General features: G+C 40.8%; 3 protein-coding genes across 8 annotated transcripts; all 3 read left to right on the top strand.

The window, feature by feature from the left end:
* The first annotated feature begins 520 nt into the window (after window positions 1-520).
* On the top strand, window positions 521-2,756 carry LOC139666229 (P2Y purinoceptor 13-like). The gene is made up of 2 exons (XM_071545360.1): window positions 521-524; window positions 1,587-2,756. Exon 2 carries the CDS (start codon window positions 1,595-1,597, stop codon window positions 2,558-2,560), a length of 966 nt encoding a protein of 321 aa, XP_071401461.1. The 5' UTR covers window positions 521-524; window positions 1,587-1,594; the 3' UTR covers window positions 2,561-2,756.
* A 1,847-nt stretch (window positions 2,757-4,603) lies between these two features.
* LOC139666225 (P2Y purinoceptor 13-like) lies at window positions 4,604-7,966 on the top strand. 2 transcript variants are annotated; one of them, XM_071545356.1, is made up of 4 exons: window positions 4,604-4,763; window positions 5,848-6,049; window positions 6,163-6,552; window positions 6,779-7,966. In XM_071545356.1, exons 1-4 carry the CDS (start codon window positions 4,741-4,743, stop codon window positions 7,247-7,249), a joined length of 1,086 nt encoding a protein of 361 aa, XP_071401457.1. In that variant the 5' UTR covers window positions 4,604-4,740; the 3' UTR covers window positions 7,250-7,966. The 2 variants fall into 2 exon arrangements, with proteins under 2 accessions (XP_071401457.1, XP_071401455.1); XM_071545354.1 differs by lacking the exon at window positions 4,604-4,763 and adding an exon at window positions 4,938-5,056.
* Window positions 7,967-10,772: 2,806 nt separating this feature from the next.
* On the top strand, window positions 10,773-21,241 carry mfsd1 (major facilitator superfamily domain containing 1). 5 transcript variants are annotated; one of them, XM_071545348.1, is made up of 17 exons: window positions 10,773-10,973; window positions 11,181-11,233; window positions 11,647-11,759; window positions 11,884-11,926; window positions 12,057-12,124; window positions 12,509-12,617; window positions 12,780-12,882; window positions 13,469-13,567; window positions 13,976-14,087; window positions 14,996-15,052; window positions 15,460-15,616; window positions 15,717-15,814; window positions 15,962-16,074; window positions 16,189-16,236; window positions 16,524-16,590; window positions 20,151-20,256; window positions 20,530-21,241. In XM_071545348.1, exons 1-17 carry the CDS (start codon window positions 10,805-10,807, stop codon window positions 20,587-20,589), a joined length of 1,575 nt encoding a protein of 524 aa, XP_071401449.1. In that variant the 5' UTR covers window positions 10,773-10,804; the 3' UTR covers window positions 20,590-21,241. The 5 variants fall into 5 exon arrangements, with proteins under 5 accessions (XP_071401449.1, XP_071401448.1, XP_071401452.1 ...); XM_071545347.1 differs by having other exon boundaries at window positions 13,469-13,572; window positions 13,981-14,087; XM_071545351.1 differs by lacking the exons at window positions 20,151-20,256; window positions 20,530-21,241 and adding an exon at window positions 18,144-20,045 and having other exon boundaries at window positions 13,469-13,572; window positions 13,981-14,087.
* The last annotated feature ends 31 nt before the right edge of the window (window positions 21,242-21,272 follow it).

Genomic DNA, 21,272 nt, shown 5'->3' with positions numbered 1-21,272 from the left:
GTTCTATTTTAGATCTCCTTAATGTGGCAATCCTGAATGACATGTCTCTGACTGGTCTGTCCTTTATGTATACAGTATATGTATGCATGCAAGCATCCATGCATGTATGCATGTATGTAAACATGCATGTATTTATTCATACTAATCCTTTTTTCAAATGGTTCAATCATTTAACAACACATTTTAATCCCATGATGAGGTGTCACATATTGTCAATGCTTGTACCAAGACCTCTGTCAATAAATGTGAGTGTGAAAAATGTCTTCAGCCCTATGTTTTGTTTTTTCTCTGGTGGGTTGCCTGTGTGTTTACATTCAGGCCGTGGCCTGGAGTTTACCTGTTTATTTTAGTACTGGCTAAAGCCAGTAATTTTTCCTATCTTTGCATCTGTCCTGAAGAAGTGCCAGTGTGGTCACAGATGAAATGTTGCTTTGTTTATTAGGAAAATGAACGGTGTTTCTTAAACACCTACCCTGTGAGTACATTGTCATACAACTCCATCTGCTCGCTTCATGTTCAAGAGGGTGAGTAAAGTTACAGCATCATCTGTAAGTTATTATCAAAATATAGCTTATTACTCGTATTAGTTCACAATGTTTTGTAAAATATGTTAAGCTGTGACTGGAAAGATGTTCATTCAACTAAATCTTTTAACATCTTCTTGTGAAGGGCTATCTTGAAATAATTGATGGAAAGACAATAACTTGGTTTGTGTTTTCTTTTCTAATCATTAATATAATATAATAAACACAAACTACAGTATGAGGGAAGGATGGGATGGTTACACCTGTGGCAAAAAACAGATGACCAGTGACTGTGTCACACCCATAACAACAATATTTAAACAAAATGCTCAGAAGAAGTAACTGCAGAATTACCTCTTTGTCAGGCAGCCAGCAACTCAGAAAATGTTTTCACAGAAAACTTAAACTTCAGTCAGTATTTCTTAAATCTTCTTTGCTGAGGTTGTATTTACTTGAGGAGAAAAACATTGTTTTTTCTTTGAAAATCTAAATATTATTGTTATTTTCTATGTTTGTTCTACTAAAACGATCCTGCAAGTAAAGTTATGATAGAGATGTTAGTGGCTGGTATAGATAAGTTGGAGTTATAGACCATAACTTATTCAAGGCCAAAGACCTTAAATAACAAATATTTTGTATGTGCTAGGGGTGTGCGGAGATGCTACTAGTTGTATCTGCATTTGTTCAACCAACCAAATTATGTGTATTTGTATATTTATTCAAACAAAGTGGGCGGAGCTTAGAAGTGGGTGTGGTTTAGAGCCCTATAAAGACATCTAATGGTAAAAAGCATACTACTGAAATTGCCATCTGCTACTGGCCGATGAGAGCCTGGTGATGTCACCTTCTAGAGTACAACGGGTGGTGACATCACAAAAGAACGTGTGCAATTACTCATCTTTGCTTTGCCAGTGGTTGACCTGTGGGTTCTAAAATGTATTTTCCGTTTTTACAAAACCTTTAAAATACAGTATGTTGCTCTTCTGCCTTACCTGTGTGTACTGTGGCTTTTCTTTTCAATAAGATATTGTTTAAAATTTATTTTCCAAACTTTTTCTCCAGGTGCAGTGATGACATCTAATGGCACATCTGTGGTATGCGCCAGCTTCAAACCCAATGTAATGATAATCCCAGTTCTCTACTTGGTCATGTTCCCCATAGCCTTGCTGCTCAATGGTGTAGCAGCCTGGGTCTCCCTGCAGCTCCATTCCACCTCCACCTTCATGGTGTACCTGAAAAATCTAGTAGCTGCTGACCTGGTCATGACCTTGATCATCCCAATTAAAGCTATAAATTACATGCCAGGTGCACCGGTCAGGTTATTCATACTTGTCTGCCGTTATTTCAGTGTCATTTTCTATTGCTGTATGTATACAAGTATCACTTTGTTGGGTCTTGTCAGTTTGGACCGCTTCTTCAAGATCGTCAGACCCTGCGGCAAGTTGTTTGGTCAGAACCTGATCTTCAGCAAACTGATGTCGGCCTTGGTCTGGGTAACGCTGTTTGGAGGAACAGCTTTACCAACCATAATTTTAACTAACAAACCAGCAAACAATGTGACGATCGACACTTGTATGTCTCTAAAAGGATATGGTGGACTTCGTGTCCATGAAGGGATGACGATTTACCTGAATGTTTTGTTCTGGCTTGTCAGTGTGGAGATTGTGGTTTGCTACATTTGTATTGCAAACAAGGTTATCCAGTCCTTCAGAAAATCTGGGAGCAATAACAACCAGGGAAAGCAGAAGACCAAGCTGCGCGTCTTCCTGGTTCTCATTGTGTTCTTTGTGTGCTACGGACCATACCATATGGTGAGGATCCCATACACTCTTCAACAAATCAACCATTTTGGTACCTGCTCTCATGTCCAGGGCAAGTTTGCCAAAGACATCAGTCTATGGTTTGCCACCACAAACGTCTGCCTGGACCCACTTCTCTATGTCTTTCTGTGTAGAGAGTTCAAGGAGAAACTGATGTCAATGATGAAAGATTTTGTATGTAAATGGAAACAAAAGGAAGATCAAACATCAAAATAATGTTTCACACATTTATTTACATTGTGCTACCCATGTAGCACAATGGGCGGCTGTGGCTCAGGAGGTAGAGCGGGTCGTCCACTAATCAGAAGGTTGGTGGTTCGATCCCCGGCTCCTCCAGTCTGCATGTCGAAGTGGCAAGATACTGAACCCCAAATCGCTCCCGATGGTTGCGCCAGCACCCTGCGTGGTAGCTTGCCGCCATCGGTGTATGAATGTGTGTGTGAATAGGTGAATGCAGGCATTGTAAAGCGCTATATAAATGCAGTCCATTTACCATGTTGAACTGTGGTGTTTTGTGTCTTGTCAAAGTGTCAAAGTGTGGCTCTGACTAGCTTGAAAACCACCAATATGAAATACAACAAGTTAAACAGTATGAGACAAGAGGTTGATGTTGCTGGATTAATTTTTAATGTCATCAACAAAAAAAACATGCAATTTTATTATTGCTGCAGAGGTTTAAAATCAGATTGCAACTGAAGCATCAGGAAAGATAAATGCAGATGCAATGCAAAACAACTTTTTTTTGTTGCTTACTTTCAAGTTGCATACTGATGTCATATGTAGTAATAGTACCCTCAAAAACTAGGGCAAAAAATATGTTTCATGTCTTGGGGCACTGCAGGTGTGCAGTGTCTATCAGCCAATGTCATTGATTTGTGGCATCCTGTAAACACAGCTAGTCAATTGTCAACAGGGAAGGTTCATGGCAATGAATAAATTATTTAAACAAAACTTAAAATGCATATGTTATTAAAATATGTCTGTGTTGTAGAAACAAGAATATGTCCGTGTTTAAACATCTGCAAAAGACCAACAGTACTTGAAATGCATATTGTTACTTCAGAATAGCAACGTCCAAAAAAGACCAAGTCACTATATTCCTGTATTTCCTCCATCAAGAATGCACTAAGTTGTGAAACAAAGAAACAAATTGCAAATCTTGTCAATGTAGTAATCAAATCAAATGTTTAACACACAATTAAGGCATTGTACTGTACTGCGTTTCTTGAGTTAGGGCTTTTTAAAACTACTTTCGGCATCAATACATTTTCCATTAAATGGTTATTGTTTGTACAGTCCATTTAGTGAGCTGAGCAAATTAAGCTGCTTTACCATGGAAGCAGTCCCTCAAGGATTTGCTGAGTTTGTGGTCCCACAACCAAAACCTTGACTGCTGGGAAATTTTATAGAAAAGTTGTGAGATAATCTGATTATTGCAACTGTAATTACTAGTTAAAATTAAAATCATTATTATTAAAATTATAGCCCTTGTGGTGGATCGTGGAAATTGCAAGGCCTTGCAATATTTACGGGAAACTGATTTGGTTTAAAAAAAAACAAAAAAACAACTGCACACAATAAGTTCATGAGGGACTGGTAGTAAACATGTACGTCATTTCTCAGCTTACTGTTTCCCATCAATCATAATTCCTGGTCCAGATCCAAGCAATATCACACAGGAAATCATGTTGTGTTGTTCTCAGAACACACTATTTTTGTCAAGATAGCACAAAAGGGAATAAAGGTCTATGAACGCCAAGCTTCATCAGATTTGAGTGTAAGGGAATGTTCCAGCTCTTATACTTACATGGGGTGTTGTACTTGAGAGTAGTTACAGATTATAGAATAAAATTCAGCACTCACACAGATACAGTACACACACAGGCTTAAATATAAAATATAATATGTAAAACTTATATTGATTAACCTGCCATTCCTGTCTGTGCACAACTTTTGTTTATGGTAAAGGAAATGATATAACCAATAGATACAGATTTCATGAGTCAGATGTTGTGTGGTGGGTGAGCATGTCAACATGCTCACCCACCACAGCCACAGCTGTCTGTTTGTCTCTTTCTGTTTGGTGCGGCTCATACTGCAGCTTGAACTAAGGCAGAGACGCTGTGGGGGAACTGGGTGCGCTACTGGACGGAGGGAGGAGCAAAGTGGGCGCAAAAGGTCTATCTCTAGATCTGGGTCACAAAATGAGTGCATGTCTTTGGTGTTCGCCCGTCAACAGCCACTGAGACTGACGCAAGCTAGCGGAGGCAGGGGGACTGGCACGGACCAGAACAAACCTCTCAGCACACAATTGGAACAGGAAGCTAGGAAGGAAAGGGTCTTTCACCCAGAGGAAGACTGGCAAACTCATTGGGATTGTGACAAGACAGCCACACATGAGCTCCAGAGACCACCCATTGTAAGAGCATCAAACGCATGCACACACACACACACACACAGAGAGAGAGAGAGAGAGGGAGAGAGAGAGAGAGAGAGAGATTGAAACCCTCTATTTCTTGGGTGAAGAGTGTTGCTATTGCAATTGAAGTAAGATTAGGAGGGTGTGGAATTTTTTTTTGTGTTGGCAACAAAAAGAAAGCGGAATTGGATATTTCACTTCTTCATTTTTTTTTTTTTTTAGGAATTTCTCATTGCTTTATTCTTTATTCTTTACATGCACCAAAGTGAAAGGCGGTAAGGATACTTTCAGAGGTAAGACTTCTGGATAAGACACCAGTCTAAGCTGGGTACAAAGACTTAATTTGTGTAACTCTTTTTGTAACTGTCCTAATTAACATTAGTCTGCACACCCTCAAACTGACTAAACTTTGACAGTATGTTGTGGTTGCCGTAGCACCTGCTCCTGCGCTGAATGCTATTCTAAGCTGTTAAGGGTTTCAATGTAAAGGCAGCACATTAAACAGATATAGTGGTATGTTTGTGAAAAAGACAGGAGCAGAATTCAAAATGAACATCTAGTTAGTTGTTGGAGGCCTTGGCCACTATAAATTCAAGGTATCTTTGCATTTCTGCCAGTAGACTAAATTGATGATTATTCCACCATTAATTGAATGTTGCATATTTGATAGCACTTCTCAATGTCTGGACCATGGATGAGTGTGAGTGGCCTCTCGTCTAGACTGTGTTATAATAGCTGTTATTCAGTTTTCATGTGGAAAAGTTTGTTTTGTTTTAAAGTAAGCTGCTCCTGAAGGCAGCAATGCCATTACTTGCTGGATCCAAAGACAAAAAGATAATTAATCCCTGGGACAAAATACTGGTTATGGAAAAAGAAAAACAATTTTGGGTGGAAAATACAGTATGAGCCAGCTACTTCTATTTCAGTGAGACCCAGCACACATACAGCTCAGTAGAACAAAAGGCTGTAAGCTTTCCGTATAACATAGGTTCTCTTGATATCATTCATTTTACAGTGTTCTCTCTCTTTCTCTCATTTTATCATCCCTCCTCACTCTTTTCTCCTCTCTGTCACTCCTCCAAAGGTCCACCAAAGTTGGGAAGATGAACAGCACCCTGTCCAATACCTCCATCAAGTGTGTTCGCGATACCAGTGTGACAGCTGTGGTTTTCCCCTGTCTATACAGTATTCTCTTCGTAGTGGCCCTGGTACTGAATTCCCTGGCTGCATGGATCTTCTTCAATATCCCCAGCACCTCCACGTTTGTGGTCTTTCTAAAAAATGTGGTGAGACCAAGGGTTTTCTTTTTAGAAAGCCAGATACTGTTATTGCCAGTGCAGAACAATGGATAAAGAAAAAAATAACTCATGTGATTAATAAAAAAATCCTTCATCAACAGGTGGTGGCCGACTTGCTGATGACCCTGACCATCCCTCTGAGGGTCCTAAGTGATGCGGGTGTGGGTTCCTGGCGTCTACGTGCCTTCCACTGCCGATACTCTGCAGTTCTCTTCTACATCACCATGTACATCAGCATCCTCTTGCTGGGCCTCATCAGCCTGGACCGCTACTTGAAGATAGTCCGGCCCTTTGGGAAGTGTGCCCTGCAGAAGGTGCGGGTTGGTCAGGCCTTGAGCGCGGCCGTCTGGGTGGTCATGTTATCTCTAGCGCTGCCCAACGTCATTCTGAGCGACCAGACACCGCTGATTTCTGGAGGCAAACTGAAGTGCTCCTCCATGAAGAGCAAAACTGGCCTGCTCTGGCATGAGGGATTCAACTACTTCTGTCAGGTAGCAACTGATTAATATAACACTGTGATATCACTAAATTTAAATGTTGTGCTCTATTCCTATGTAATTACAGAGTTATTAAAATGTTGACACAACAACTTGACTTTGTATTACTCAACTCCAACTGATTAAATGCCACAGTAGTCATATGTGAGAAAAGTTATGTTCACATGACATTTAAGCGAATGCTTTGTTGAGTGTTGTGTTGGTGTTTTTTTGTGTCCAGGTGGTGTTCTGGGGCACACTGGCTCTGATGGTGGTTTGCTACACCTTCATCAGCAGGAAGGTGTATGAGTCATACAGAGCCTCTAAGAGCAGCTCTAAAGCAGCCAGCCGCCGGACCAAAGCCAAGGTATTTGTGGTGGTAGGGGTGTTTTTCATCTGCTTCGCCCCCTTCCACTTCGCCCGCGTACCCTACACCCTGACCCAAACCCGGAACATGGCGAATCACTGCCGGGCGCAGAACGCACTCTACATCGCCAAGGAGACCACCCTGTGGCTGTCGGCCACTAATGTGTGTCTGGACCCGCTCATCTACGTGTTCCTGTGCAAGGTGTTTAGGAGACGACTGACAGCCACGCTCAACCGCAAGCCCCTCCCACAAGGTGCCATGGAGTCTCCCACAGCAACCTCAACTCAGCTGGAGATGTCACAGATAGTCCACAGTAACAGAATGTCATATAATGGCTCGCCTTAGCAACCCACTGGACAATGACAATGACAGCTGGACACAATGTGTAACTATAATTGTCTCATCCCATCAAAGGCAACATAAGACACTGCCTGAAACAATGTAGCAGTTTTACTTGTAAATTTTTTATCTAGATAACAAAGATTGTGAAAATTCTAAAATCTAAAACTAATACAAGGTTACAGAAATTAATCAAATGGACAAGCATTGTGTGTGCCAGAAAAGGGTGAAAAGTGTCCAGAGGCGGTCATAAAGTTTCATGCCAACGATGGCTAATGGGCCACCTCACTGCAACACCACACAATGACTGCACAAGAGAATAGCAAAAGTATTTTTGATACAGATAGCACTTCTGCCACGTTTGCTAAGTCACCCGATACATTTCCTCAACTCTGCTTACTATCATTTCTGACTTCCTTCTCTCTAATCTTTTTCACACTGTACTTTCCCTTTGCATCTGTTCAGCAGAATGGGGAAGCAACTTGACAGTGCATATTCTCTAATGACTGCACCAGAAGAATAATGTGACCAAGGACTGAAAGATAACACAATGTGCAGGAAACAAGGGACTGCAATGGACAATGCTTATGTAAACTTATGTGAATTATAGGTCTAATATTAATATTTTGCATACTGCTACCACATACTGTATGATGTTCAAGTTGTATGATTGAATTTGAAAGATTATGGTTGAATGAAATTTTAAATTAAAGCACAGTGTTTCACATCTGGTAAAATATCGTGTGGCTTAACCTTTACAGATGCTGAGCACCAGCAGTAATAGACTGACCATTGTACCTTATTATAGTCTTTTTGATGACTAGATCTGTGACCAAAGACAAATGTTTCCACAGCCATTCACTTATATGAAAACTGTGAAGGTTTTAGTTAAGTAGCTAGGCTGTATGAGTTAAATTTGAAGGTTGCCAATTCCCAACTGTGGCCTACTGTGCAATAAACTCACTAGCAAAGTAGTTCATAGATAGATAATTACACCGTATTAAGATAAACGTGACTGAGGTTGAACAGCAGAGGGCAGTAGATCCTAAAATGTTACTATGTGGGTAGATCAGTCTCCATGCTGTGAAAAGGTGGCTTTTCTGATAGCTAACCACAAGAAAAACTATTTATTCCAGAGATCAATTTCACGTTTTGATGGAAACTTCAGAGTGCCTGCACCAGAAAGAAAGGATGGCCTTATTATGGAGGGTAAACCCACCTAAACTTGGTTTAACTACCATAGGCTGACGTAAATGTTTATGACAGGAATTCATAGTTTACACCATGTAAGTGGTATCAAACTACCTATAGTATGTTGGTAGAGACTTTAAAGGGGGAAAAAATAATTGAATAATTAATAATTGATTTTTGTTTATAGTGGTGATTGTTTGCCTTATAGTAATCACTGATTGAAGGTCATAGTTTACCCACCTTTTTATTCACCACAGCATCACTGATGATGATCAATAACTGAAATTAGGGACTTGATCAACGGACATCAGGCTCCCATTGCTCTGCTGGAGATTAGGTGTTAGAACAGATCTGAACTCAGAACCAAGCCGCCCAGCAAGGCTGTAAGCATGGCAAGGATGTAGCCTATTATTCATAATAATATTGCAATAGCGTCTGATTAATTTTTGAATTGAACAAGGAAAGAGGAGAAAAAATATAGAACGGGAATAAATTGCCTTTTTCCGACACCGCAACACCCCGGAGACGGGTTTCGGGACAGTCACAAACTGGTTCTGCAGGATTAATGTCACCTCCCACCTGATTTACGATGGTGTCTGCATGCGGGTCTGATTAATGTAATAATGAAATATGATCTTCCTCCATCCCACTCTCTGTCGCCTACGACACAGGCTGATATTTGGGCAGGAAATTAATGAGCTACAGAGCGGTCGGAGCGGTGACTGGAGCCGGGGGAAGGACCGTTCGTCACCCTCAGATTAAATCCTCTGACAGATGACCCCGCAGGAGTGAATTATGAGAAATTCTAAATGACATTCATGGAAATTAAATAAACCCTGGAGATAGTGTCGCCTAGCAGTAGGCCCTATGCTCAGAAACAAGGCGCGGACAGAAAAAGGTGAAATAAATAGGCTACAGAGGGCAGCTGGTTGTGAAGGTTGGCAATTGCAAATGACAGTGGATGTTTGAGGAGACCTGATGTTTGCTCCTGATGAAACAAATTGGCACAGTCAACTTGCATGTCAGAGAAACCTGACAAGCTGCATGTCAGTGATGCCATTATAGGGCAGTAGCCCTATAGTTTCAGTGTTTCAGTTTCAGAGATGCCTTAGACTTGTGTTTAAGGTCAGAAAAGTCATTCTTACATTCTCCAATTTGCTAACTTGAATGAAATAAGAAGAGTGAAAGTGAACTAAAAAAAAAACTCATTTGGCCAGAGACACCTGCTGCCAAATGAGCACTGGGTTGCAGCTGACTGCTCAGCAAAGATCTTATCGCCTATATGTATAAGATAGCCTAAATCAATAGTCTACAAAAAATAGCCTCAACCAGCTAAAGTTGTTTATGGTCTGAGCTGGTGTTTGATGAGCACTGCTGGTCTTCTGATTTTAGCTGGGCAGAGATAGACCAGCTATGACCAGCATAAAAGTGTCCAAAATATATACTAAGCTCACCTGCAGCTCAGAACATGACCAGCATATTATTTATTTATGTATTTAGGCTATTTATTTTTTGTTCAGCAGAGACAATGGGCTTCTATCTCAAAAACGTACTTTTTTATCTTTGAATATTGCCAATGCTTTGTGTGTATGGACTAAGTAAACCGTTTTAAGAGAAGCATTTGGCCATATCTCTCAATATTTCCACCAGTGTTGGATTACAGTAGGCCTATGTTATTACTCTCCTTAATGAGTTAAGGAAATACTATCCTACATCAATTAACAGTATTCCAGTCCCAAAATACGTGTCGTCAGCCTACTTCTTTTGTTCATCTACCCCGACCCCTTCCATATCAGACTAGATGAATCCTAAACTGTAGTTCACAGCATCCCTGATTCGGTTTCCTCAGTTGTTCATTTTCCTCTGATATTAAGCTAACTTAGTTTAGATGGGAAACGGCAGAAAAGTCCGACTGGACGTATTCCCGCTAGGCTACTTCTAATGTTATCGAGCCAAAGGATGACAAGAAAACATCGCTTATCAACGCTATTCGGTTAACAGGATCTATAGCCTACTATCTTGATTTTTGAAGGCAAGATAGGATGCAACCGCGAATTCAGGGGGTGTAACGGTAAGTAAAAACCATAAAAACGATAGTGCAATGAATTACTGCTCTCAGGGGGTTATAGGTAAAGTAGCGTCCAACAATTATAAACGAGTACGAGTACGAGTACTGGGTTAACATGCATTACTTTTTTAACGAGCCTCGCTCCAGCGGGCGGCAGTCAGTTGAGCTTCCGTAGGCTGAACGCTAGTGCTAGGCTAGGCTAACGTCACGTGGCGTGCTGGCCGGGTCATATGATCGATCGTCTACGCCTTCTTCGCTGCCTTCTACTTTTCCCCCCACAGCTGACTCCCAAACAAACGAATATGGCGGATGTGGAGGAGCGGCAGAGCCTGTTGGGAGATGAGGACGATGCGTCTTCCTCGGGCCGGCAGAGTGCCAGAGGACCCGGCAGACCGTTGCGGCCCATCTGCGACCCGAGCCACTTACTGCACCGCATCGTTGTCCTTGCTTTCATGTGCTTCTTGGGATTCGGTGAGCAGAGAAAGGCTTTAACTTCCCTAAGTATCCCGACCGGCTGTTGCGAGATTTGAACACTGCACTGAAGTTTGATAAATTGAATTGTGTATATTTTGACAACGTAGGCAGCTTATAACGAACTTATACCCTTTACTCATGTAATGAAATATATTAGGCTATATCAACATGCCCATTAATGAAGTTGACGTGACTTTGTTCCAGGAAGCTACTTCTGTTATGATAACCCAGCTGCACTGCAGACTCAAGTCATCCAGGTAATTCAGCCTTAAACTTGACTCTATAAAGGCAAAGTTGTAAGTTACACCAAATCACTACACCGTAATATAAGGGTTCCCATTTTTTCATCATGTCAAGCACCCTGAATATAGACACTGACCCCCATTTGGTAAAGGTTTCTCCAGAATTTTTTTTTTTTGCCTGTAAGTGGGACACAACAGTGGAGAGAGTGAAACCTATGATCCAAATAGTCCAGCCAGAACAATGAAATGAAACTAATCCTAATTTTTGCTGCCATAATAAATCAAGCATCAGCTTTTGTTCCCTTTAGTCCACAAACTATACCCTCTCCATTTCACACCTAGGCTATGATGGTGACATTACACACAATACAACCTGGGACTGTTGGAACTGATTCAAACCTGACTTCATTTCTCCCTGACTATACCAGGATATGAAATTGAACACCGCTCAGTTCATGCAGCTGTATGCTTGGTACTCCTGGCCCAATGTGATTCTCTGCTTCTTGGGGGGATTCCTACTTGATCGGGTCTTTGGCATCAGGTAAGAGGACCACTGGGTCCCAGTTTAGTAGGCATATTCAACTTCAGTGAAAGTGTTGCACAACTGTTTTTCTGGTCCTTTTGGTCAATGCCATCTATTTGTTTTTTTTTTTGTTTTTTTGTAGGCTTGGAACTATCATCTTTTCCCTCTTTGTCTGTGTTGGACAGGTAGGTTTGCTTTTGGTAGTTAGATGCAAGGAAAGGTGTTCAATGTGAGATGAATGTGATATGTTGTAGAAATGGCTATTTGAAACCTTTCCCATTTTATTTTCTCATACTTTTTCTACCCTTTGCACAGGTGATATTTGCTGCTGGAGCGTTGGTAAATCGTTTCTGGTTGATGGAAGTTGGACGGTTTGTGTTTGGGTGAGAATTGTCATTTTGTTTAAAACCTATGAAGTTTCCCACCATAATCTCACAACATTACAAAGGGTACACTAGTGAGTAAGTGACTGTTTACACATACTGGTGGCCAATTCTGGACACCCATAGCCAAATCTGACACACACTCTTTGATATGAAATCTAATTTTTAGCTTCGCAAATATGTATGATTTCATGTCACATGCCTTTCATCAGGAAGCTCTTAAAAAAAATTGCGTTAAAAGACTGGAACACGCATCAAAGAGTGTGTCCTGAAGTGGCCACCGGTACATTCCACCATAAACGGCCATGAAAATCTTAGGCTCCAGATTGGTCTAGAATTACCACATGGCTTAAATGCTCCCCTCCCTGTTCTTTTCCTGGGTAGAATTGGAGGAGAGTCCCTGGCTGTGGCCCAAAATACCTATGCAGTCAACTGGTTCAAAGGAAAGGAGCTCAACCTGGTGTTTGGCCTACAGCTTAGCATGGCCCGACTGGTAAGCACATATCGAATGGAACATGTAGTTGTGCCTACTTTTAAAATAAAATGTAAAACCTTTTCTTGATCATTATCATTAGCAGTGAGTCTATTATAGAAAATACATGCCATTGATAGAATTAATTTATGCTGTGTGGTGTCCTTTCCCCCTCGTCTCAAGGGCAGCACAGTAAACATGAACATCATGGGCTGGGTATACAGCAAAGTTGGTGACCTTGTTGGCTCTCCAGGATACACCACACTAGGCGCATCACTCATGATAGGTAAAGCGTGCGTGTACTAATAGTATATGCTTTCTTCTTTGCTTGTGGTATGTGTCATTGAAGGAGAATAACTGAGATTCACAAGTCTTAAACATTAAGACTCGGCTTACAAGTGCTGGATCTCTCTGTCTCTGCCAGAGATACTAGATCCTTTTTCTAACAACTAATGATCTCAAATAACGCAGCCAGTAGAGAGACAGAGAGAAGTGGGAAAGAGAACTAAAAGTGCTGCTGGCTGTCGTTGATGAATCACACAAGTAGAAGCTGTGTCAGTTCTTGTGGTTTTCTCTAGATCTTTCTTCATTTTTTGCTGTCACTTTGGCACACCTTCCAGTTGTGTGTTTATTGGTGTATAATGTCCCTATTGCCATTGTTAAAGGTTAATCTGAAATATGCAAGATATGATTGAGTTCCCTCAAATGGACAATAGAATAAACCAGCAATTGCCAAGTGCCCTTGTTTGAACTCCTTCATAATCTTATCACCTAAGTATAACAGGAACTGAGTATTTGTTCCTTTTGTTTTTTTGTTGAGTCCATATTTCTTTCTGTCTTTCATTTCCCTTTCCTTCTCTTTATTCCCTTAGCTTCAGTAACCTGTTTGTTGTCTCTAATCTGTGCCTTGGTCTTGGGGTTCCTTGACAAAAGAGCAGAGAAGATCCTCCACAAAGAGCAGGGCAAAACAGGTGAGGTATTCCAACATCATGTTGTTTATCTTCTGTTTTTTCCTCTTTGACCCATACCTGTCAATAAGTACAATGTTGACCTCAACAGACCGTAAGGCCACGTTGTGTTTTTGTTGTTATCTATAACCTCTCTGTTCACATGTTTCAGCACTTTCTGTGGTGTGGTGTGGTGTGGTTTCTTAGGGGTCAGGGGGGTCAGCTCAATTTGAGGCGTAATGGTGAATTTTCGCTCTGAGAATTATTGACATGCTATTATCAGAGAAGCTGTGCTCCAGCAGATATACTGAATAACTTGTGTGATGGTGTTACAGCAAAACGTTTTGGAGATGCCTGTTCTTTTTCACAGTTGTTTAAAAGGAATTTGCCCTCAAACTGATCTGTGTGTGTTTGAACCCGCACGCATGTTAGGTGAGGTGATCAAGCTGACAGACGTGAAGGACTTCCCCTTCCCCCTGTGGCTCATCTTCATCATCTGTGTGGGCTACTATGTGGCCATCTTCCCCTTTATTGGACTGGGACAGTGAGTAGCGCATCATTGCCGTCTCACTAAAAACCCTCTTTCTCCCAGAGGTCCTGGCATGTCCTTGTATTACTCTAGTAATGGAGCCTAGATTAAACTTGTCTATTTAAGTCAAGACAGTCGGTGTTCACAGTGTTTCCCCTGACAGTTCCAGCAACAATAGTTCATCAGCAGGCAAACTCAGTGCATGGTATTAGTTTTGTATAGGGAGTAGCACTGCTTATTCCTTAGGGTTAGACCGGACCTGCTTGGTTGTTGGTTTTGGATTAGTACAATGTAATGGTTTTTGTTCTAAGTCTTTATTCAGTCTTTAATTTCATATGCTTAAATAATGGAGCACATTATTTGGCTAAGCGCCTGCTGAAAATATCTTAATTGTCACTCCTCCTTGTATGAATAAAGAATAGAATTCTCTCCCCAGACGAGATAGTATAATCCTCAAAGTGTGTGGGAGGAATAAAAGAAAGACCCTCATCAAATCAGTACAATGCCTGTGTCTGATGTAAGATTCAACAGTGCAACCTTACAAAGCTGTGTTTTCATAGAGCCACAGAGGGAGGGAGAGGGAGTCAGATATGGGAAAGAGGGAGACAAATGGGTTGGCAGAGAAAGAAACCAATTGAGCCTTGATGGGCTATCATAACCCACATTTCCTTCACTGAAAGGCACTCTCAAATCACTTAGCAACTGACATGGTTTTTCCACAGAGGGTCAATACTTACAGAGCAAATAGATGTTATGCAAATGGAGGGAAACAATGTATGCAATACCGAGCCACCTGCTGCAGGAGCCAACTCAATATCTCCTACCCTAGTGGCCACATCAATATCAAGGCTATGCAGCACTCTGCAGTGTGTCTGTAAGCCCCACTGTGGTTTTCTTTCTCATCTTGTCCTTTTTAATTACAGGGTTTTCTTCATTGAAAAATTCAACTTCTCCCCAGCTGAAGCCAGAGCTGTCAACAGGTAACTCAGATCAGGTGTAATGGACTGTTAAAGGAGAAATCCACCCTAAAACACTTTAACACTGTTAAAAACAGATATTGGTGATGTGACTTGCATTTCTGGGCCCATTTTATTGTGTGGTGGTGTATTTTTCATATTTACATGGATGACTGGCCACACAATATTTCCAGTGCAGCTACAATGGAGTTTGATAGCAGGATACTGTATATATATAACAGTGTAATCTGAGGGTGGAATTTTTCCATTAAAAGATATTAATGCTCAGTTGATATTCATTTACTATTGATACCCTCCCCCTGTTCTTCTCTCCGTTGCCATCCTCTGTACACTCGTTACTCCCTCTAACTTCTTCTACTTCTTTTCCTCTCTCCATTCCTCCACCTCTTCCTATCCTCTCTCTCCCTCAGTATTGTGTACATCATCTCAGCCCCTGCGTCTCCTATACTGGGCTTCATGGTTGATAAAATAGGGAAGAATGTGATCTGGGTGATATGTGCCGTGGTCACCACACTTGCCGCTCACATGATGCTGGCCTTCACCTTCTGGAACCCCTGGATCGCCATGGTAACGCCCGCCTTCCACCTTAGTCGCTTGAGGATATTAGAAGTTTGCGGTTTGTATTTTCATTTGAGTGTGTGTGTGTGTGTGTGTGCTTGTTTTTCAGTCCCTGTTGGGTGTGTCCTACTCCTTACTGGCCTGCGCTCTGTGGCCCATGGTGGCCTTTGTGGTGCCTGAACATCAGCTGGGGACGGCCTATGGCTTGTATGTACCATAATGTCATCGTTATGTCCTATATACTGATTGCTTAACCTGTATGAGAGGAAAGGTAAGGCATAACAAACCAGATTGTTTACTCTCGTCGTCATTGTTTTTGGTTGATGATGATGGTCTCCCGCCTCCGTCCCCCAGCATGCAGTCAATCCAGAACCTGGGACTTGCTCTCATCGCCATGGCAGCAGGAGCCATCCTAGACACGAGAGGATACCTCTTTTTAGAAGTCTTTTTCAGCGCCTGCATCTGCAGTCAGTAATCTCTGTTTGTTTTTGAGTATAGTCTTTCAACCTCCTCTCAGACCCTTTTGAGTGACACAATAAATGATTCCCACATTCTCTCCATCCCCTCCTGCTTTCTTACAGTTGCACTGATGGCAGTGGTGATGCTGTACTTTGTGGATTATCTCCGAGGTAAGAGAAAAAGGCTGTAGCCGTCACATCTTCACACAACAATAAGAGTCAAGTATGCGTTTTGTTTTCCACCAAGCCTTGATACCTCCCACTGTTCTACTTCTCTGCCTCTTGTCTGCTTTTTCTCTCCACATTGTGTTACATTTCCTCCCCTACCCACTCTTCTTCCTTTTCTTGTGTCACGTCTCTGCTCACTGTTTGTCAGTCTTTAGCACATACAGCCACCACTCTCACCACTCTCACACTCACTCTCTTCTTAATCTCTCCATCTCCTTCTCTTGCTCCAGGTGGAGATTTGAACCTGTCAGCCGCAGCCAGAGCCAAACTCCAGAAAGAAGCCACTTCAGACTCTGAGTGAGTAGCCTTGACCTTTCACCTTCCATCGCTCTAGTGTCTAGACTAGTGTCTCAGAAAGATCATGAAGAACCCACTCAAAAAAAACAAGTGGCACAAGCATATTTTGGATGGGAACACATTCAAAATATCTGTAATATCTGTGTATATCTGTAACGTATCTGTAACACGGCTTTACACTTTTAAGAGCCCATTATACTAAATTCCTCTGGTGTACGTCCTTAGCTGAACCTGCTGTATTCAATAAATCATTTGACAGCATGATTTGAAATATGATGATTATGGTGAAAGTGGTACCATGAACTCTCCAGTTCATGGAATTGTTCTTTTGTTCCATCAACCACATGACTCGCATGTTGATGTTTAACCAAACTCTGCTGCTCTTCAGCCTATGACCCTGACCATACACTGCTAAATATTGCAGCTTTGCACTGTTAAGTAAACCAAAAGGGCCAACCTGTCAGGTTTGTGACAGGTTTTTTTTAAATTGAAATATATCAACCTTGACAAGCTGTGCAGAAATGTAACTTCTTGACTTAGAACCACTGTCATTAAGCAGTGTTTTTAGATTTTCAAAAATCATTAAGGGGAAATAGTGTATGATCGAGTTTACCACACTTTTGCTGAGCAGTCCTCATTTGACGGGTCCATTTTGACAGTTTCCATGACAAAGGATTCTAGATTGATTCTCATAGCAGCCTATAGTATTAGCTTCTGGCTTCTGAATTTGAAATTATGTAAACAGTATTATAACAATACTTCTAAAATATTTCACACATTGAGTACACTTTTTTACTAGAATTAGTTACCAAAGGTCCTGATATTTTTTTTAATTTGGACTGCATCTTATGTTTAGCAGTCTATCCTTTTTATATTTGTTTGATTCTATCCTACTGGTAATTCTGAAAAAATAATCATACATTTGCAAGGGTGCATTTTATTTGTGTAGGCTTTATTGTCTATTTCTAATAATGTGATCATATCCATGCATCTTGCTTTTGCCCGCAATGAAAGTTAGGCCTTGTCGTAAAAAGCTGCCATGAGGCAATTATCACTATCGATGTTGATCTAAACAAAGGGGCAATTCATTCTCTTATATAAACAATATAGTTTTGAAGAGTTTGGAAACTGAGCTGCTGATGTTTTTTCATAACGATTTGAATAGGCAACATAATCTAGGATGAGCAAGACAGACAAACAGGAAATATAGCACAGTAACAAACAGTCACCCTTCACACAGCTGAAAATTAGCTTTTGTTAATATAACTAGCAGATATTATGTTTTTGTGTAACAGTTGGTTTTTATCATTCCAATAATGGTCTCTCTGGAACGGGAGGCGGAGGGGAGGGGGGAGCATGAAGTGGCTGGCCGTCAGTTAACAGGTGGACGGCCCTCCTTCAGCTTACTCACTTTGGTTAGCTCTCCTGGTGTTAAAATGTGAACTTGAATACTCTGTAGTCGTCATGAGGGGCAGGAATTGAGGCTACATGTTGTAATTTGATGGCTAAGTATACAGAATAACATGCTGGTCTGTGATATTTTCCAGATGATGATGATGATGATGATGATGATGAGGGAACACACAGACATGGTCCTGGGCTTTGGAGCCAGCTGGCTGCACTGTCCTGCCCAGAGCTGTCAATCAACTGCCATGGGGCGGGACTGCACTACTGACTCCGCCCAGTGCTGTCATCTGTGGCTCTTCCCACCAGAACTCTGACTGTCTGGACCAGGCTATTACATAATTGTGTATTAATAGCTGATCGTCTCCCTATCAACTCACTGACAACTCCCAGCTTGGGCACCACAGTCGCTCTCTGACTTCACATACTGACTCTCCTCTTTTTCACTGACTCTCCACCGTCTCCTGTGTGTATATCACACTTCAGCATTACGTGTTTTTATTTCATTGAAGCCCCAGAAGAAACTTAAGATGGTTCAGAAGTGCTTTTAAAACGTTTTAAATGTCTGAATTGATCAGCAGATGATGAGACTCATATCCTTTGGAAAGCGACTTAGACCCCTGATATAGCACATAGTTCTTGATTTATTACATGCTAATGCCACCCACAATATAGGGGGATTCCTGTATTACTTCAATTTTTAATTTCTTTTATGTATATATGAGTCATTTGGGTATGTTTTAAATGTATTTTTATATGGCTTTTTATGTAAATTGTTTTCAGCAGGAGTCTGTTACTTGCCTTATTGCAGATATAACAGCAATCAATTTGTGTGCATATCATTTGTCAGCATTTACAATAATTGCCAACCAAAATGTCCCTCTCTGGACTGTGCTTTTGCAAAGAGTGAGTTCATATTCAATTTTAATCATATGCATCATTGACATTTTATGGTGGAGGATCTCAGAAAGAGCATAACTCTTTATTGTTGAAATCTTTATTGCTCAAATCTTTCATTTCTTTAATTCCTTTCTCTGCTCTCCGCTGGTTTTGGAGGTTCATAAAAATTTATTTTCTGTCACATCATCAAACCATACATTACTGTAACGATAAAAAAAAAAAAGATACAAAAAGGAGAGGGCCACACTTTTGATTGCACTTACCCGTGTAATGACATTCACTTTGTTACCCTCAACTTTTTAAAACTGTAGTTTATTAATGTGACCTTTTAAAGATAATCAGACTGGTAACTTGTGCAAGAATATTGTACAATATTGTAACATTGCCTAAAGATATCTATGGGGGATTTTTAGGAATCTGTTCCATCAAATTATGTGTTGTAGGCTGTGTTTAGTTCATTAATCAAGCTCGGGTAATTAATTTGTTGAAAGCACTGCCTCAAATCGTTGGTTGTTATGCCCTCTCATCTGAATGGTTACATCAAAACATTCATGTATTCTGCTTTACTGTTGCCGCTCAAGTAATGTGGAGAGAGCTTCGTCTCCCTCTATTGCTATTGGGGTCACAGACCTGTAAATGCAAAACCTTCACTACCTCCGTTTGGAAAATTAGTAATTAGGAAAATTAGTCTTCAGCAAGACATTAAAGGACTGGAAAAAGCCCAGAAAGGACTAGAAGATGTTAAGCCGTACAAAGATGTTGTGACTGACATTCAAATGACTACAGTATCATTGGTACTAACAGAAACATGCCACTTTCTTCACCCATCATTCATTTGCACTATGGTATTGTGACTGCGGTGCAGTCTATGCTTAGATTGAGATTGGTTCTGGTCAACTGCCTGGTGTTAACTATCATTATGTTCAGAAATGGTGTTACTGGGAAAATAGAAGATCTTATCCTCGTCAAAATGAAAATGACAATGTAAAGAAAGCAAATTTTTACATTTACCTTAGGTCTTTTTTTTAAACAAATTGACTTGATACTGGATTGTTCATGCAACAATTGCATTGAATTAAAAAATATTTTTGATGGAACCTGAATTCTCAGTCATTCTACAGCTTATATTGTTTCTGCTGTCATAGTTTTTGTTGCAACAATTTTGCTTGAATTTGCTTAGTCTTGATATTTACTTAATTGTGCTCATAATAGTGTTGGCGGTTGTGATGGTAAAGATTACGACATTATCATTACAGGATTAAGAGGCAGCCCAGTAAACTGTCAGAGGGGGAGCTTGCTAGACTGAAACCCATGTCTGCTTTTGGCCTACGCAACCGTTACCTCTCCAGGCTGGGAGCACAGGTATACACACACATACACACACACACACACACACAGCTACTGAATTGACTGCACGATTACACATGATCCAGATAGAAATCCATTTATTAATGTATTCAGCCTCTAATCGAGGCACTGGCAATACATGAGGTTTTTTTATAGATTGGGCAGGCAGGAGTGTTGGTCTTACTGCTCCATATAATTCAACACAAGTAACTCTTTTCTATGTAATTACAGTAGCAGACACTGACTGTGGTCTTTTCCCCTCACTCAATCTCTCCTCTCCTCTCTCAGCTGCCAGACCATTGCTCTACCCATCTGTCATCACTCGCCCACAGGAGTGTTCTGAAGTGATGCACTTGATCCAGCTGTCTGCAAACACTGTAGCTCTGTGTCTTCACACAAGTATGCACTAAAAAGAAAGAGGATGCTTCCAAAGTGTCTTTTTTTGGACTAGATATTTGTAGCACTTATTTACCTTAAAGGTATTTATAACGTTCACATGACTGACTATTGTTCTGGTTATTTAGACCTGTTCTTTTGCTAAATTTTAATTGTTTGTTAGGTGTTTTCATGAGTTGTACTTTTCCACAGAAATTATTTTGGCCCACACTTGAGGATATTGTGCCTTTTATAGTATGTGGGTAACCACAATATCTATATACTGTTTTTTCAGAAGGTTTTTATAAAATTGGAAGTTAGCACTTGGGTGTCTGGATGTTGTTTTAGGGTCTGAGACTTAACCCTGTACAAACGACAGAGGGCACCAATTCCCTCAATTGTTAATGTCAGGCTAGGCTACAATATCACTGTTTTTAATGCTTGTCTAGCCTAAATATTTGCCATATGTTTATCAGTTCAGTTCTTTACCTTTGCTGCTTCACCTGGTTTTATAGGTTACAATAATCTTTATGCCTGCATGTAAGGCTGTAGTCGCACAAGTCAGGTACTTTTGTGACATGTTGGATGTTGACAATGACATATATTTTTGATATATAAAATAATAAAATGAATTATTAAACACAGCTTGCAGACCA

The sequence above is a fragment of the Centroberyx affinis genome, unplaced genomic scaffold, assembly GCF_046629955.1.
Source record: "Centroberyx affinis isolate AG114_WGS23_722 - 3 ecotype Tasmania unplaced genomic scaffold, CSIRO-AGI_Caff_v1 ptg004889l_1, whole genome shotgun sequence".
NCBI lineage: Eukaryota > Metazoa > Chordata > Actinopteri > Beryciformes > Berycidae > Centroberyx > Centroberyx affinis.
Note: the sequence above shows the minus strand (reverse complement) of the source record. Positions and strands in the feature narration are given on the sequence as shown.

Excerpts from the sequence above, each read along its gene's own strand:
- mfsd1 (XM_071545348.1), top strand. The coding sequence starts at position 10,805 with ATGGCGGATGTGGAGGAGCGGCAGAGCCTGTTGGGAGATGAGGACGAT. Across the intron at positions 11,760-11,883 it reads GATCGGGTCTTTGGCATCAG|GCTTGGAACTATCATCTTTT; the intron begins GTAAGAGGACCA and ends GTTTTTTTGTAG. Across the intron at positions 16,075-16,188 it reads TTTCAGCGCCTGCATCTGCA|TTGCACTGATGGCAGTGGTG; the intron begins GTCAGTAATCTC and ends GCTTTCTTACAG.
- LOC139666225 (XM_071545356.1), top strand. The coding sequence starts at position 4,741 with ATGAGCTCCAGAGACCACCCATT. Across the intron at positions 6,050-6,162 it reads TGGTCTTTCTAAAAAATGTG|GTGGTGGCCGACTTGCTGAT; the intron begins GTGAGACCAAGG and ends CTTCATCAACAG. Across the intron at positions 6,553-6,778 it reads GATTCAACTACTTCTGTCAG|GTGGTGTTCTGGGGCACACT; the intron begins GTAGCAACTGAT and ends TTTTGTGTCCAG.
- LOC139666229 (XM_071545360.1), top strand. The coding sequence starts at position 1,595 with ATGACATCTAATGGCACATCTGTGGTATGCGCCAGCTTCAAACCCAAT.